The sequence below is a fragment of the Geotrypetes seraphini genome, chromosome 8 (genome assembly GCF_902459505.1).
Source record: "Geotrypetes seraphini chromosome 8, aGeoSer1.1, whole genome shotgun sequence".
NCBI classification, from domain to species: Eukaryota; Metazoa; Chordata; class Amphibia; order Gymnophiona; family Dermophiidae; genus Geotrypetes; species Geotrypetes seraphini.
In genome coordinates this window covers 14817759-14833476 of record NC_047091.1, presented here as the reverse complement: position 1 = coordinate 14833476, position 15718 = coordinate 14817759, and the positions used below count along the sequence as shown (strand labels likewise).

At 45.9% G+C, this 15718-nt stretch overlaps 1 protein-coding gene across 15 annotated transcripts in view; it reads left to right on the top strand.

Annotated features, from left to right (window-relative positions):
• Positions 1-15718, top strand: part of EYA3 (EYA transcriptional coactivator and phosphatase 3) — a 243135-nt gene that overhangs the window by 152558 nt on the left and 74859 nt on the right. For all 15 annotated transcript variants that reach the window (XR_004540320.1, XM_033954471.1, XM_033954464.1 and 12 more), the window contains one exon: positions 5174-5357. Coding sequence is in view for 14 of the 15 variants with exons in the window: in XM_033954471.1 (XP_033810362.1) it covers positions 5174-5357 (184 nt within the window). In the remaining variant the exon portion in view is untranslated. The remainder of the gene's footprint in view (positions 1-5173; positions 5358-15718) is intronic.

The window sequence follows — 15718 nt, the reverse complement described above, 5'->3', positions numbered from 1 at the left end:
TTTCATTTAATTATGCTACTGAATTAAAGGCTATGGTAGAGACCCATATACGAATAAGCAAAGAAACTTTATTAATTTGAAAATATTAATTGGGAAGAATACATACTTTGTAAACGGGTTTCTACCAGAGCCTCTAATGTAAATATACAATATAAATAAATATTCAGCTGATGAGAACCCCCAAGCTGTCAGCTGAGGACTTCCTTTGCAGTTGGCCGGGGGGTCCCTTTTGCCAAGCTTGGTAGGCAGCAGTAGAGTCCCTGAGTCACAGATGCTGGCACCTCAGTGGCTCATGGATGCTGCCAGTGACTGCTGTGCTTGGTGGAGGGGAGTTCTGGCCGTCTCTAGAGGAGGTCCTCTGCTGGCGGTGCTTGGGGATCCCCACCAGTCACAGCAAAGGTCAGCAAGTACTTCAACACTGTAGAAATAAAACCAGAAATGCATTTCCTTTTCTTTTGAACACAATACAAAGACATCTGCTATATACATTTCCCAAAGCTAACATATTGAGTCCTCCCACCTTTGTTCCAGGTCTTTCTGTCTGTCTCACTCTCTTTGTCCTCCTTCTCCCCAGGGCCTGGCATCTCTCTCTCCTCAGTTCAGTGTGTTTCCCCTCTCTAGCCCCTCTAGTCCAGCATCTGCTCTTTCTTCCCCCTTCCTTTTGGTTCAAGTCTGCATTCCAGCCCCTCCTCAAGGTCCTTTTCTGTCTCTCTCTCCTCTCTCCCCCCCCCCTGTCCAGATCCAGTGTCTCTATGGGTTTGCAGTCAGCTAAACTCTAGGTTAAGTGGGATATTAAGTATTTAACAGCCTATGGTGAATGGCATAAAGGAAGGATTGAGTTTTAAGCACAGTCCCATTGACTTTGGCAAGTTAAGTCTTGAATATCAGTCCTTTACTAGCCAAATGCTCACTCCAGCCACAGAATGTCCCCAACATACCTGGTTTTCAGTGACCCAGAGCCATTTAGGGACAGTGGATTGTTTACAGTTGTTTCCAGCGACCCACAGCAAGTTTGGAGTACTGCAGGGGAGGTGAGAGGAGAAAGAGAGGGCTGGAAAAGTGAGAGGGGAGAGGGAAGTGATAAATGCAGGCTCCAAGGCGCCGGGAAGAGGGTGAAAGTACAGAGCCTGTGCTTGAGAGGAGGGCTCTGCACCAGCTGAGCTGGCGGGGGGACAACCGGGTGCTAGGGAGAACACTGCTCATCTGATTTTCCTACCTGCCCTGCCGCGAGGCTCGTCTTCTATTTCCTGCCTGCACTGCCGCAGCACACATAGCCGACCGGAAGTCTTCCATAAGCCCTCCCTCTGACGTCAGCGCTGATATCAGGGAAGACTTCCGATTGGCTATGTGTGCTGCGGCAAGGCAGGCAGGAAATGGAAGACGAGCCTCGTGGCAGGGCAGGTAGGAAAATCAGACGAGTTGAATTGAACCCCGCGGGATCCCCGTGACCCTAGGGGGCGTCCCCACGGGATCCCTGCGACCCTAGGGGGCATCCCCACGGGATTCCCGCGGGTCCCGCAGGATTCCCGTCGTCCCCGTTCCCGTGCAGCTTTCTAGTAAGGGAGGTAATGAGGGGATTCACGGCTCAAGACGGCTGTCGAACTGGTGCTTCTGAGTGGGTGGGAAGGGTGGGGTTGCAGCTCAGCACTGCCACCACTTCTACTGCTGCCACATTGGGGGTCTTTTTTTTTTTTTTTTTTTTTTTTGCCAGTTGGGTGAGAGTGCTGTTTAACCAAGTACTGATTAACTGAGATTCTACTGTACTTTGTATAGGATCCAATCTTGCCTAGGCTTTGACAGGTTGCAATAGAAGTCCTTAATTGTGGAGTCTACATTAAAAAAGCAAACTGTTCTATAACTTATGCAAGCACCTCACCAGGAAGAGAAGGCAGGATTCTGTGATAACCAGCAGAATACTAAACTACAATTTTTATGACATTTTATATGAAATCTCTCATTCGGAACATGTCTACAGTCTCAGCATCCTGAGGTTGTGGGTTCCAATCCCACACTGCTCCTTGTGACCCTAGGCATATCACTTAATCCCCCATTGCCCCAGGTACATTAGGTAGAGTATGAGCCCACTGGGACAGATAGGGGAAAATGCTTGAGTACCTGAATGTAAACCACTTAGGCTATAAGTGGTATATAAATACTAAAAATAAATACAAATTTCAGCATCACACATTTGGGACTAGTACAGTTTAGGGATTGAAAACCCTTTGTGCACAAAAGAGGAAAGGGTGTTGGGTGTGATCGTTTGTGATGATTTTAGGGTGACCAAACAGGTAGAAAAGTATACAACAAAAGATAGAAGGGTGTTTGGGTGCATAGGGAGAGGAATGTCCAATAAGAAAAAGGAAGTGATGATGCCCTTGCATAATATTCTGGTGAAACTCAGAATGCAGCTACTAAAATGATCAGCAGTCTTTGTCATAAAGCATATGGGGACAGAGTTAAAAATCTCAATATGTATATTTTGGAAGAAAGATGGGAGAAGGGAGATATGATAGATATATTTAAATACCTATGTGATACCGTATATACTCGAATATAAACAGATGGTGGTCTTGGTTTATATTCAAGTCCACCAGAAAGCTAACGTTTTGTACTTCCTTTACAATGACTGACGCTGCTCTCCTACATGCCCCCTGGTGACCAGAGCTGCTCTCCTGCAATCTCCTCCCCCTCCCCCCCCATCCCCATGAATGACGCTACTTTTCTGTACGCCCTCCAATGACCTGTGCTGCTGCACTATCCTCCACTCTACCCTGCTGCCATCGCAGCTTTCTCCTTACCAGCTCTGTGCTGAATAAAGATCTCCAGTAGCTGTTCAGCTAAAGTCTCTCTCCATCAACATCAATGGTCTATCCTGGATTAATGTGTGGCTTTGTGCATCTGTGCATTCTCAAGGCCTGATGGCTCCTGCCCCCTCTGACAATCTCAGAGAAGTTGGGAGCCGGTGAGGTTGGAGGCACTTCAAGAGGCTCTAATACTTGTTCACTTCCTTTTCCTGCCCTCCTGCCACATTCACCCCTCCAGCAAGCGCGCTCCAATTAAGTTGTCCGTAGCTGACCCAGAAGCCTTCCCTTCCAACGTCAAGAGAGAAGGCTTTCCAGGTCAGCCACGTGCAGAGCCCATGGTCCTGCGAAGTGCGGCTGGAAGACAGGAAGAAGGCGGCTGGCTGACCTTTGGCGGCTCCAATACAGTCTTGCAGGAGGGGGGCACCGAAGTAGTTGGGCCACAGAACATGCTCATTGGATCAAGAAAGGGAGAGAGAGGGGGCGCATTGGGACATGGGAGGGGTATGAACTTGGGACAAAGGCAGGAAGGAAGGGAGGGGGCATGAAATTTGGACTGTAAAAGGCTTTGCTAAAATATAAATACACCACATCTAGTGCACTACCTCTACCTCTTCCCTGGATTCCTCTCCCCCCTCCCACTCCCTTTGCAGCAAGGGAAGGAATAAGAGATAAAGAGATGGTGGACAATAATAATAATAATAACAGCTTATATACCGCAATACCGTGAAGTTCTATGCGGTTTACAAAAGATTAAGCAAAGGTACAAATTGACTGACTTCAAGAGGGGAAGAAGAAAGAGAAGTAATTAGACAGGAAATTCATTGTTGAGGAGAAAAGTGATCAAAAGGACAGTAGGTCGCTATTGAGAGGAAAGAGATAAGTGGATCAGTTGTCAAGATGTTTTAGGAACAGGTGTGTTTTTAGACGTTTCCTAAATACCTCATAAGTAGAGGGCGAAAGTAATTGTTCTAGGTCTTTACCCCATGATGCTGCTTGGTGTGAGAGAAGGAATTCATGGTGTTTTTTCAGTTTGCAACCTCTCACTGGGGGGGAAACGAAGTTGGAATGTGCACTTCTCTTGTGTCTGTTGGTTGAGAAGGAGAAAAGGTCAGTAATGTATTTGGGGGCAAGTCCGTGTAATGCTTTAAAGCAGAAACAGGCGAATTTGAACTTTACGCGTGCCTTCATCGGCAGCCAATGTAGCTGCCGGTAGTAGGGTGTCACGTGGTCAAATTTTTTTAGTCCAAAGATTAGACTGACTGTCGCATTCTGCAACAGTTGTAGGCGTCGCATATTTTTTTGGGAAATTGCCAAATAGGCGATGTTACAGTAGTCAAGCAGGCTTAGTACGAGGGATTGGACTATGATTCTAAAAACCGATGTAACAAAATAAGCTTTAAGGGATCTGAGTTTCCAGAGAGTGAAAAATCCCTTTCTGATTAATGAGAGAGAGGGAGTCATATGTTGTACATGAGGGTGAAGGAGAGAGGAAAAAATGCTGTGTAGGAGTGGGGAGGGGAAAAAAAGGGAGATTGATCCAGGACAGAAGGGAATGAGGATGCTGTACAATGGGAGAAAGGGAAGAGAGGAAGAAATGCTAGACTGTGGAAGGTGGAACCAATGGACAGCAACAGAAGAATTTGCAGAAGACAGGAAAGTGGAAAATAGAGAAACTGGGACCAATTTGATAGAAAAAATAAATCTCCAGTCAACAAAGGTAAAAAAGGAATTTATTGACTGAAATATGTTTGCTATAGGTATATTTCAGATGTCTTTGTATTGTGTTCAAAAGAAAAGGAAATGAATTTCTGGATTTTTTTTCTCCAGTGCTGAAGTAGAATTTCTCACCAGGATCTCCCAAATTTTAATCTCGATTTATATTTGTCAACCTTTTTATCTCCCTTTTTTTTTCGTGGGGGGGGGAAGTCACCTTGGTTTATATTCAGATCAGTTTATATTCAAGTATATATAGTATAAATGCACAGCAGGCAAGTCTTTCATTTGAAAGGAGCTTTGATATATGTGGGGCATAGATTGAAAGTGAAAAGGAAATACTTAATGGAAAGAGCGGTGAAATTGTGTAACAGCCTCCTGGTGGAGGTGGTGGAGATGAAGACTGTATCTGAATTCAAGAAAGTTTCTGACAAGTGCTTAGGATCTCTTAAGAGAGAATAAGGGATAGTAATATGGCATGAATGGGCAGACTGGATAGGCCATATGGTCTTTTTTGCCTTCAGTTTTCTATGTTGCTAATTTACTGGGCCACCCAGAGTTGGTAGTTAGATAATAATAGATCAGTCACCTTATTTAAGAAATGTTTGACATATTGTGAATTACAATGTTATGCTATGTGTATTTTCCTTTTTTAGGAGTATCCCACTTATACAGTTCTTGGGCAAAGCCCATACCAACAGTGCTACCCCAGCTCCAGCTTTGGAGTCAGTGTGTCACCCAGTAGCACCACAGAGAGTACTACATTGAGTTCAGCTATATACCAAACTGGAAAACCAAACACTGTTTTGACTGTTCAGACCCCACAGAGACTCTCATCTGGTAATTATCACAATCTTTCCCAGATCTTATGGTAGTATCAAGAATCCATGTTTTCATTCAGCGCCATTCTGTCTTTAAAAAATTTTGTTAATTTTGTTCAATACTCAGTAAACATGCAAAGATTCAAAACTGGAAAGGTACAACGATGTAGTATGATGCAAACTTTTGAGCCACATTAGCATGCCAAAAGAGCTACTAGAAATAGAGTCCAAAAATGGAACTTCAGGGTTTCAGATACCTAACTGATTTTGAGGTTATAAGTATGCAATTTAATGATTTCATTTTCCTTTATTGATCTAGACACTATGGCCTCCTTTTCACTTCCAGCTCCATAAAATAATAAGTTATGCCTTGCCGGATCAAATTTATAATTCATCGATCCCAGCATCCTATTCCCAACAGTGGCCACGCTGGCCGATCCTAATGGAGATCAATTTATGTTACTCATTTCCAGAAACAAGAAAGTGAAAATCTCTAAGTCTGTCTGGCCATTAGTTGTTGGTAGACCTGTCTTCTAGAAATTTGTCTAAATTCTTTATTTAATCCCACTTACATTATTAGTTTTGACCACACCTTTTAGCAACAAATTCCACAATTTAATTATGCTGTGACAGAAATAATGCACTCAAATTTGTTTCAATATGATACCTGGTATGTTCTTAGTCCTTGTGCACTCATGATTTTGTAAACCTTGTCTCCTCCCTTCCCAGTCTTCTCCAGATTGAAGAGCCCTAACTTGTTTTCTAGTGCAATGTGGCTAGTGGTCCTGAACACTAGGGTTTTGCATCTGAACTAGCAAGTTGCTTGAAGATTGATGTCAGTCATCTTTTGAACTACACCTCCTTCCTCAGGGTTTTTTTCTGCAAGAAAGTTGATCAGAAGTGTTTCTGCTCTGCAATTTTATTACTTTCAGTTGGAAGCTTGGTGCCCAGAGGATCCCATGTGTTGGGATCTTTGCCTGGGAGTAAATGCAAACTTGCGCTTCAGAAGTCTGCTGGTAGCAGGATGAGCCCTCGGTGACGCCTAGCTAACCAACCTGTTTTTGTATTTTTTGAGTTCAGGGGCCGTTCCTACGTAGCTGCTCACATCCCTGATCTATCAGGAGTTTGAGCGAAGGCTATTTGGCTCCTTCCCAGCTTGGCTAGGATTAATATTGGGCTAGCTGCATGGTCCTTCCCCCTTTGCGGTGCATATTTTTCTGGAAGTTGAGGCTCAGTCTGACCTCCATCCGACTGGCTGCTGGAAGACCTGTGAGGCAGAGTTCTTCTCCATTTATCCCAGCTGCATTTCTAAGTTGAAGTAGGCAGGCAGGCACATTGCATACTGAGTAAGGCTATTATAGCCTATGGGCAAAATTAGGGAGAGGGTCTTCAAAACTGAAGTTTAAAGGTTTCTGCAGCCAGAGCCAAGGTCCCCCCCACTTCTAAAACCCCCTTTCCTTGCAATTTTTCTACTTCAAGGAGGTCTCCATGGGCCATTTTTGGCACAATTTTACTGGTGGAGGCCATTTTGGATTTTAACCTTTTTTTTCTAAAGCCTCCCATCTGCCTCAAAACCCCTCAATTTTACTTAAAATTGACAAGAGGTTATCCCCTTAGACTTTCCTACCCCATATCATACCAGATTTGTGCTGGAAGGCCGGCTGGGGAGCATCCATGTCCCGTGTTGGAGTATGTGGGGGAGGATTCTTTCTGCAAGAAAATCAGACTCAGCAATGATGCGGCAAAGGGAAGCTCTGAAGTACTTACTCTACCAGCCAGCCTCCACAACCACTGCTGCTGCTTTAGGACACTCAAAAGTATGTCAGTTCCCATGGTGGAGGGGGGATTGGTTGGGAAGTGCTGCACAGGGGAATGGGAGGGGAGGGATGGAAGGCTGCTGCACAGGGGAATGGGAGGGGAGGGATGGAAAGCTGCTGCACAGTGGGGAGAGGAAGAATTGTTGGACATGGGGTGGAGGACATGAAAGAAGAGATTAAACAAAGAGGTAAAATGGGGTGAGAGGGAGACATGCATGGAGAAGGGAGTGAGAAATGTTGGACATAGGATAGAGGGCAGGAAGAGATGGTCTATGGGAAGAGAGACAAAAATGTTGTACATGATAATGGAGGAGAGAAAGGGAGTGATGCTGCATGGAGGAGAATAGAGAGGTTTGACCTAGGGCACAAGACGGGGGGGAGAGAAAGAGATGGTATACATTGGGAAAGAAACAGAAATGTTGGATATATAGGGAAGGTACAGAGGTGGAAGATGGATGGTGAGCACAGAGAAAGAAGAAAATTTCAAATGGGCAGGATACCCTGGCTAGTGAGTTAACAGAAGCCAAACAGAAACCAGAGCCTAGGACCAACATGATTTGAATAATGACCAGACAACAAAAGGTAGAAAAATAATTTTATTTCTATTTTGTGGTTATGATATGTCAGAATTGAAATGTGTAGCCTGCCTGATCTGGTGTTAGCAAGCGTGACTTAGGACCTAACAGAGAGGAAAAGTATATTTTGTTTACACCACAGTGTCAGAATGGGATTGGAGAGGGCAAAGGGGGGTGGAGTGGGTTAAGAGGCTACAAAATAAACCTGCCAGATGCTTGAAAAAAAAAATCACCTGATTGGGTGGGAAAGCAAATCAAATCGAAAAATCGATTCAATAGGTCAAATCGAATTGAGAAATTTTTCCCTGAATCGGGCAGCACTAGTGCAGCCATATTTGGATGATTGCTAATCAGAGCCCCTTCCAAGGAGGAAAGCGAACTGGCAATTGTGAGAATGGTCCAACTCCTCCAGGACTTGGGATTGATCATCATCTTCAAGAAGAGTCAGCTGGAGCTGACCCAGCGCCTAGAGTACCTGGGAGTTTTGTTCAGCCGGCTTTAGGCCAGGTCTTTCTTCCAGAGCCATACAGACTGAAGTTCCGGAAGCAAATTTTGCACCTTCTAAAGAGTCCAACTCCCGTGGCATGGCATTATCTGCAGGTCCTGGGGTCAATGGCAGCAATCATAGAGATGGTCCCTTGGGCAAGAGTGCACATGAGGCTTCTCCAAGACTCTGTTCTTTCTTGTGATCTCCTCAGACAGACTCACTTCAGGACCGCTTTCCTGGTTACCGGAAGCAAAGAACAGTCTGCAGTGGTGGTTGCAGCTGGCTTCCCTCTCAAGGGGCATGCCTCTCTGAATTTCTCCTGGGAGATTCTAACGACCAATGCCAGCCTTTTCATTTGAGTGGGTCATTGCAACAAACACCCAGTTCAGGATCGTTGGAAACTGGCTCAGCACAAGTGGTCCATAAATCAACTAGAAATACAAGCCATTTGACTGGTGCTTCAGGGAAAAGTTTCTGGAAAGCAAGGTAGTCGGAGTCTTTTCAGACAGTGTGATAGCAGTGGCCTATGTCAACAGACAAAGAGGCACCAGAAGCGCCCTATTACGCCTAGAAGCTCAACTCCTCTTTCGGTAGGCAAAAGCTCATTTGCAGACTCTCTGGATCATGCACCTAGCGGGAGTAGAAAATTTACAGGCAGACTTTCTCAGTCGGCAGACTTTCGACCTGGGGGAACAATATCTGCCCCACCAGGCATTCATCTGCATAGTTCGGTGGTGAAGGCATCCACAGATGGATCTGATGGCCTTGGCTGTATATACAAAGATGGCTTGCTTTTACAGCCTAAGATATAAACCCAGAAGTGCGGGATTGGATGTGTTAGTCCAACCATGGCCGGAGAAAGGGATCTTGTACATGTTTGCCCTGTGGCCCAAGCTAGGGCAAGTCATCCTGAGTTGGTAGACCTAGTGGTGCCCAGTTGGCCCTGCAGACCATAGTATTTATTTATTTATTTTAAAATTTCTATCTCGCCTAACACCTAGGCAGCTTAATAGTAATACATACACAGTTTATTCAAAGGACAGAGAACAATAACAATTCTTCACATTAACGAGTAACATATATCTTCTTATATAGAGAAATCCACACAACAATAATTCATCACTCTCACCTTGATAAATTATGAGTGGTTCTTTCAAACTCTCCATATTTCTTGGCCATAGATGAACTAATTCGGAAACAAAACTCCTTCTCAAATAAATGGATTTTCTTACTCGGGGACCGGACTCTATCGAGAATCCGGAACACTTTGGGCTTTCAACATGACTCTTAAGTGGGCAAGCCTGACGAGCAAGGGTTATTAAGACATGGTCTTTTCCACTCTGTTTAGAGCTAAGAAGGCATTGACGGTAGCAGCTTATGCCAAGGCCTGGAAGTACTTTCAGTATTGGTGTGCTGTAGATTATGTAGAATAGAGAATAACACGGGGACGGATTTTTCCCCGTCCCCCGCAGGAACTCAGTTTTCTCATTCCATCCCTGTGAGTTTTGTCGCTGCCCCTGCCCCATTCCTGTAAGCTCTTCCTTAACCACACAAGCCTCAAACACTTATGATTTAAAATTTTTAGGCATGTGCAGATGAGGACAGAGCTTGCAGGAATGGGGCAGGGACAGGAAAAGAACTCACGGGTACCAGACAGAAAAATGAGTTCCCGCGGGGATGGGGGAAAAATTTGTCCCCATCATTCTCTAATGTAGAGCCCTTTTGAGCTCCAATTTCGATGGTCCTGGACTTTTTGCAAGAGGGACTTCAGAAGGGTCTGTCGGTCGGATCACTGAAGCTGCAGATAGCAGACTTTCCCTGTTTCCAAGCTTTGGGGGGGGGTCTCACTAGAGCTCCATATGAGCCCTTACAGGAGGCTTCCCTTCTAGATCTTACAGTCAAGATTGTGTTTCTGGTGGTGATTATTTCGGTGAGACAAGTTTCCCAGATAAAACTCTTTCATGCAGGGAACCATTCCTTAAGTTTACAGAAGCAGGGCTCTCCTTGTGTAAGGTTCTGTCCTTCTTACTGAAAGTAATCTCAGACTTCCACGTCAATCAGTCATTAGGTTCATTCTAGCCATTTATTTCTGCATGAATTTAAATAACTAAAAAAAAGATAAATATAGTTCATCCAGTCATACAAGAAATGGCTCTACAGCACCTCTAATAATGTTTTGATCACTAGGTTCCTTCCTGAGGTCTCACTGAGGATATGAAATAGATGCAATCCCCACTTCCAGACCTCTTCCACATAATTTATATAGAAGTATTACTGAGCCTTGAAAGAGACCTGTGTGATTGATCTTTATCTACTACTTTTTTATTTTGCTGTTGTGCAAAGTGAGAGCTAGGGCAAAACAGTTTAGGTAAAGATGCAGGTAATAATTAGCAATGTATTAAAAATATTTTATTTTTATTTGCTTATAATCTCATTTGAAAGCTGCTTGACGTTAATACAATTTTAATTTAATTTTTTATAGTGTGTATGGGGGTACAACACCTACATCAACAGTAAAGTTAGAATAGGGTCATTAAATCCAGTGGCATACCTAGTATATATGACAGTCAGTGCTAATCATTTTTTTAACAACCCCCTCAATATAAAAAATATATTTTTAGTAATAATCCATAAGTCACACAACAAGGGAGAACCGAGGAAAAGGCAGCATCTTAAACACTGCAGTGAGCACTAGAACACCAACACACGCAATGTAAAACTAAACAAGCCAGATCCTGCACAGTCAATTGGTCCTATACAGTTGATGCTAACAGAAAGCCATATCCTTTTCATACACAGACAGATACACCCTCGCCCAATATGGAATAATCACAAACATGTAGACAAAAGTTAAACTGAACTGCCAAGAAACCAGACTCTGCATACAATGCAACACCACAGAATCAATGACACGTCCTCTAATACTGTGCAAAATATAAAGACAGTAGATGTAAATTTTTAAAAAACTGCTACTTTACAAATTAACAAATAGAAATAAAACAAATAATGAGAAAAAAGAAAATACAATTTTATTGGACTAATCCATTTTTCAATTAGCTTTCAGAGGCCAAATCTTTCTTCAAGACAGTACAGCAGGGATGCCTACACTTTTTTGGCTTGCGAGCTACTTTTTAAAATGACAAAGTCAAAATGATCTACCAACAATAAAATTTAAAAAAAAACACGGAGCACAATGTACGCAGAAAAAAATGTTAATTATCATTTGTTTTCAGATTTTTTTTCAGAGGTCAAGGCAGATGATTTTAAAATGTGCAATGTCACCTCAGTAACAACTATACAAAAATAGACAAATATACCCTCTCCCCTTTTACTAAACCACAATAGTGGTTTTTAGCGCAGGGAGCTGCGCTGAATGCCCCGTGCTGCTCTCAATGCTCATAGGCTCCCTGCGCTAAAAACCACTATTGCGGTTTAGTAAAAGGGGGCTGTAGTGCAAAATATAGACAGCAAATATAAATTCTCAAAACGGACACACTTTGATCACTAAATTGAAAATAAAATCATTTTTCCTACCTTTTTGTTTGGTGATTTCATGAGTCTCTGGTTGCACTTCCTTCTTCTGACTGTAAATCCAATATTTATTTATTTCTACCTTTTTTTCATTCTGCCCCTCTCCTTTTCTTTCTGTCTCTCTTTCTCTCTCCCCCCTCCCCCCCTGCCTGCCTGTCTTTCTTTCTCTTTTCCTCTGCCCCCTCTTTATTTCTGCCTTTCTGTCTCTCTCTCTCTCTCCCCCTGCCTGCCTTTCTTTCTCTCTTCCCCTGCCCCCCAAAGCCATCGTGCCGATTTCTCCACTTCCCCGATTCTTTCCCTACCTCCCAATCCACCAGGCCGATTTCTCCGTGCTGCTTCCCCGAGCCAGGCCAGGCATGTACAAGTGCCGGACTCACAAGACTTCACCTCTGACGTCAATTCTAACGTCAGAGGGGAAGTTCCAGGCCAGCTAGGCAGCGATTGGCTGGCCCAGAAATTCCTCTCCGACATCAGAATTGACGTCAGAGGTGAAGTCTTGTGAGTACGGCGCTTGTTACCACCTGGCCTGGCTTGGGGAGGCAGGAAGAAAAAGATTTCAAAGGCAACACGATCGACTCACATTGCCTTTGTGATCTACTGTTCTATTGCAGTCGACAATTTGGGCACTCCTGCAGTACAGTATACTGCTGTTATAGTATCCTGTCCTGACCTGAGAAAAGGGGTTTTGTCCCAAAAATATTGCCTTGTTTTCATTTCCTATTTATAAACTTTAATCAATACAGTTACAATACTTCTTGATTCTATGTAAAGCAACAAAAATTTTTTCTACCTTTTGTTGTTTCTGCTTTAATCATCTTCTCTTTGCTCTCTTCCATACAACATCTGTCCTCTCTCTTTGCCCCTTCCACCCAGCCTCTGCCCTCTCTCTCTCCCCCTTCCATCTACTGTCCACCTTCTCTCTGCCCCTTGTAACCAATGTTCACCCTCTCTGCCCTTCCCATCCAGTGTCCGCCTACTCTTTGTTCCATATGGCATCTTCCCTCTTTCTATGTCCCTTCAATAAATTGTATATCCTGTGCCCTTTCTCTCCTTTGTACATGATTCATTTCAGCTTCACCCCCTCCCCTATGCTCTGGCATCTCTCTCTTTTCCTTTCCTTCCTTCCTTCCCACTCCACCCCATGGTCTGGCATCTCTATCTCCTTCCCTTCTTGCCCCCCATTACCTGGCATCTTCCTCCTATCTCTCCCCCCTTCTCTGGCACCTCCTCTCCTTTCTTTCCCTCTGGTCTGGCATTTTGTCTCCTTTAGTTTCCCTTCCTTCCCCCATGCCCTGGCATTTCTCTCCTCTCCTCTCCTTCCATCTCTTCCTCCCACTCCTTTATCTGACATCTCTTCTCCTTCCTTCCTTTCACCTGGTCTGGCATCTGCCTCCTCCCCCTCCCCCATATGCCCTGACATCTCCCCCTCCTCCATGGTTTGGTAGCTCCTTTCCTTTACTTCCATGGTCTTGGCATCTCTTTCCTATCCTCTCCCTGGTCTTCCTTCTCCCCTCTCTCTCTCCAATTAGGTGCTGCTGCAGCAGCACTTCTCTTCCCCTCCGCCCTTCCCAATTGGATGCAGCAGCAGCACTTCTCTTCCCCTATCCCCTCTCCAATTGGGTGCAGCAGCACTTCTCTTCCCCTATCCCCTCCCCAATTGGGTGCAGCAGCACTTCTCTTCCCCTATCCCCTCCCCAATTGGGTGCAGCAGCAGCACTTCTCTTCCACTATCCCCTCCCCAATTGGGTGCAGCAGCAGCACTTCTCTTCCCCTATCCCCTCCCCAATTGGGTGCAGCAGCAGCACTTCTCTTCCCCTCCCCAATTGGGTGCAGCAGCAGCAGCACTTCTCTTCCCCTATCCCCTCTCCAATTGGGTGCAGCAGCAGCACTTCTCTTTCCCACTCCCCCCTTGGTTGCAGCAGCAGCAGCTTTTCTCTTTCCCCATCCCCCCTTGGGTGCAGCAGCTTTTCTCTTTCCCTCTCCCCCCCCCCCTTGGGTGCAGAAGCAGCAGCTTTTATCTTCCGCCCCCCTCCCCCTTGGATGCAGTAGCAGCGTTTCTCGTCCCATCCCTCCATCCATAGGTCAGCGATGGAGGGAAGCTTACAACTTGTTTCGGGCCTTCCTCGTTGCCGGGTCCTGCCTTCGCGGAAACAGAAAGTAAGCAGGACCCGGCAGCGAGGAAGGCCCGAAGCAAATTATAAGCCTCCCTCCGTCGCTGACCCATCTCCTTTAGCTTCCCTCTGTCGCTGCCTGTAGCAAACACCTGCTCTGGTGCTCGAACGTGTGCGTGCTGGCTTCCCTTCGTTCTCCTCCCCCCGGGCCGAAACTTCCGGTTTCGGAGGGAAGAGAAGGGAAGCCAGCACGCACACCTTAGAGCCCCAACGCATGAGTTCACTACAGGCTAAGGCAGCAAATCTCCAAGCCGGTGAGAGGTGTTTTTGTTTTTGTTTTTTAAATGTTGAGCAGCGGCCACAGCTGCAGGATTCGCGATGGATGGCAGCCGGGATGTCATCTAAATTAGCCGGGCGGAGCACCCGGTTAAAAGGCCCTAGGGAGAACACTGAACATCTGATATCCATAATGAATACATAGGTTTGCATGTTCTGCCACAGAGTGATAAAATGTACTTGAGGGCTGGAGAACCACTGCATCATGTCTGCCCTCAACAATTATTGCAATATCTGATTTGCATATTGATTCTTGTTTTATCCCAGGACAAGCAGGCAGGTATTCTCACTAGTGGGTGACGTCATCCAACGGAGCCCCGATGCGGACATCTCACAAGCATACTTGCTTGTAGAAACTTTTAGAAGTTTTAAGTTGCCCACACCGCACATGTGCGAGTGCCTTCCCGCCCGATGCACCGGGCGTGTCTCCTCAGTTCTTTCTCTTCCGCGGAGCTGAGAAGTTTGCCTTTGAAACTCTCTGCGCGAAGTTCCATTTTTGTGCCTTCTGTGACTGCGGGTTTGGGTTTTTTGTGCTCATTCCTGTTGGCTCACGTTATGTTTTGTTGTTTTATAAAATTTTTTTAAAAAATTTTGTTCGATCGTTCGAACGGGCAGGTTGTGTGGCCGCGGCCCTGCGGCTTCGACCTTGCGGCGGAGCTTTTTCGGCCTATGTCCCGGCCTGTTACCGGTTTTAAAAAGTTTGTCAAGTGCCAGCGCGCGATTTCGTTGACAGACCCGCATCGACGCTGTCTTCAGTGTCTCGGGCCTCAACACCTTCCAAAATCGTGCCGGCCTTGCTCCACGCTCACAGCACGTGCTTTTAAGCGTTGCTGTATTTTGTGGGAGTCGCTGTTTGGCATGGAGGCGTCCCCGGTGCTGCCCTCTTCCCAGAGCGCCACGCCTTCGACTTCCGATTCTACATCTTCGGCCTCGAGTCTGCTCAAGCCTGCCTCGTTCGTGCCGGCTTCGACCTCGACGCAGGCTGCGGTGCCTTCCGATGTCTCTTCAGGTCAGATAACACAGCCTCCTATCCCTCTAGTTGTGCTTAAGGTGCCCAAGGCCTCTAAATCCAAGCCCCCTGGTGGCGGAATGATAGACGTCCGTGCAGAAGGTCCCATTGCTGATGTGGATCCCTCTTTGCCGGCGTTGTTTCATGCCTTGATGGAGAAGCGATTTGTTGAGCTCTTTACCAAAATTGGGCCGACGCTTCTCTCCCAGATCCAGCCTGGGCACACGGAAGTCTCCCGTGAGGTCGAGCCGCCTCCGGTGCCTCCTCGGCGCACACTCTCGCTGCTGGGAGCAGAGTCTCGGCGAGTGTCGGGTTGGCTCCGGGACATGTCTCGCAAGGAGCAGAGTCTTTGCCCATGCCACCTTTGGAGCCGATACCCTCGATCCATGGCTTGCCTGGTCCGGACCCTTCCTCTGCTATCTGCCAGAAGCCCAAGCCTGCCATCTCTCGACCGTCTCGTCGTCCTATGATTTATCAACGGCGCTACCCGCCGAAGCGGCCCCCGCCATTCGGC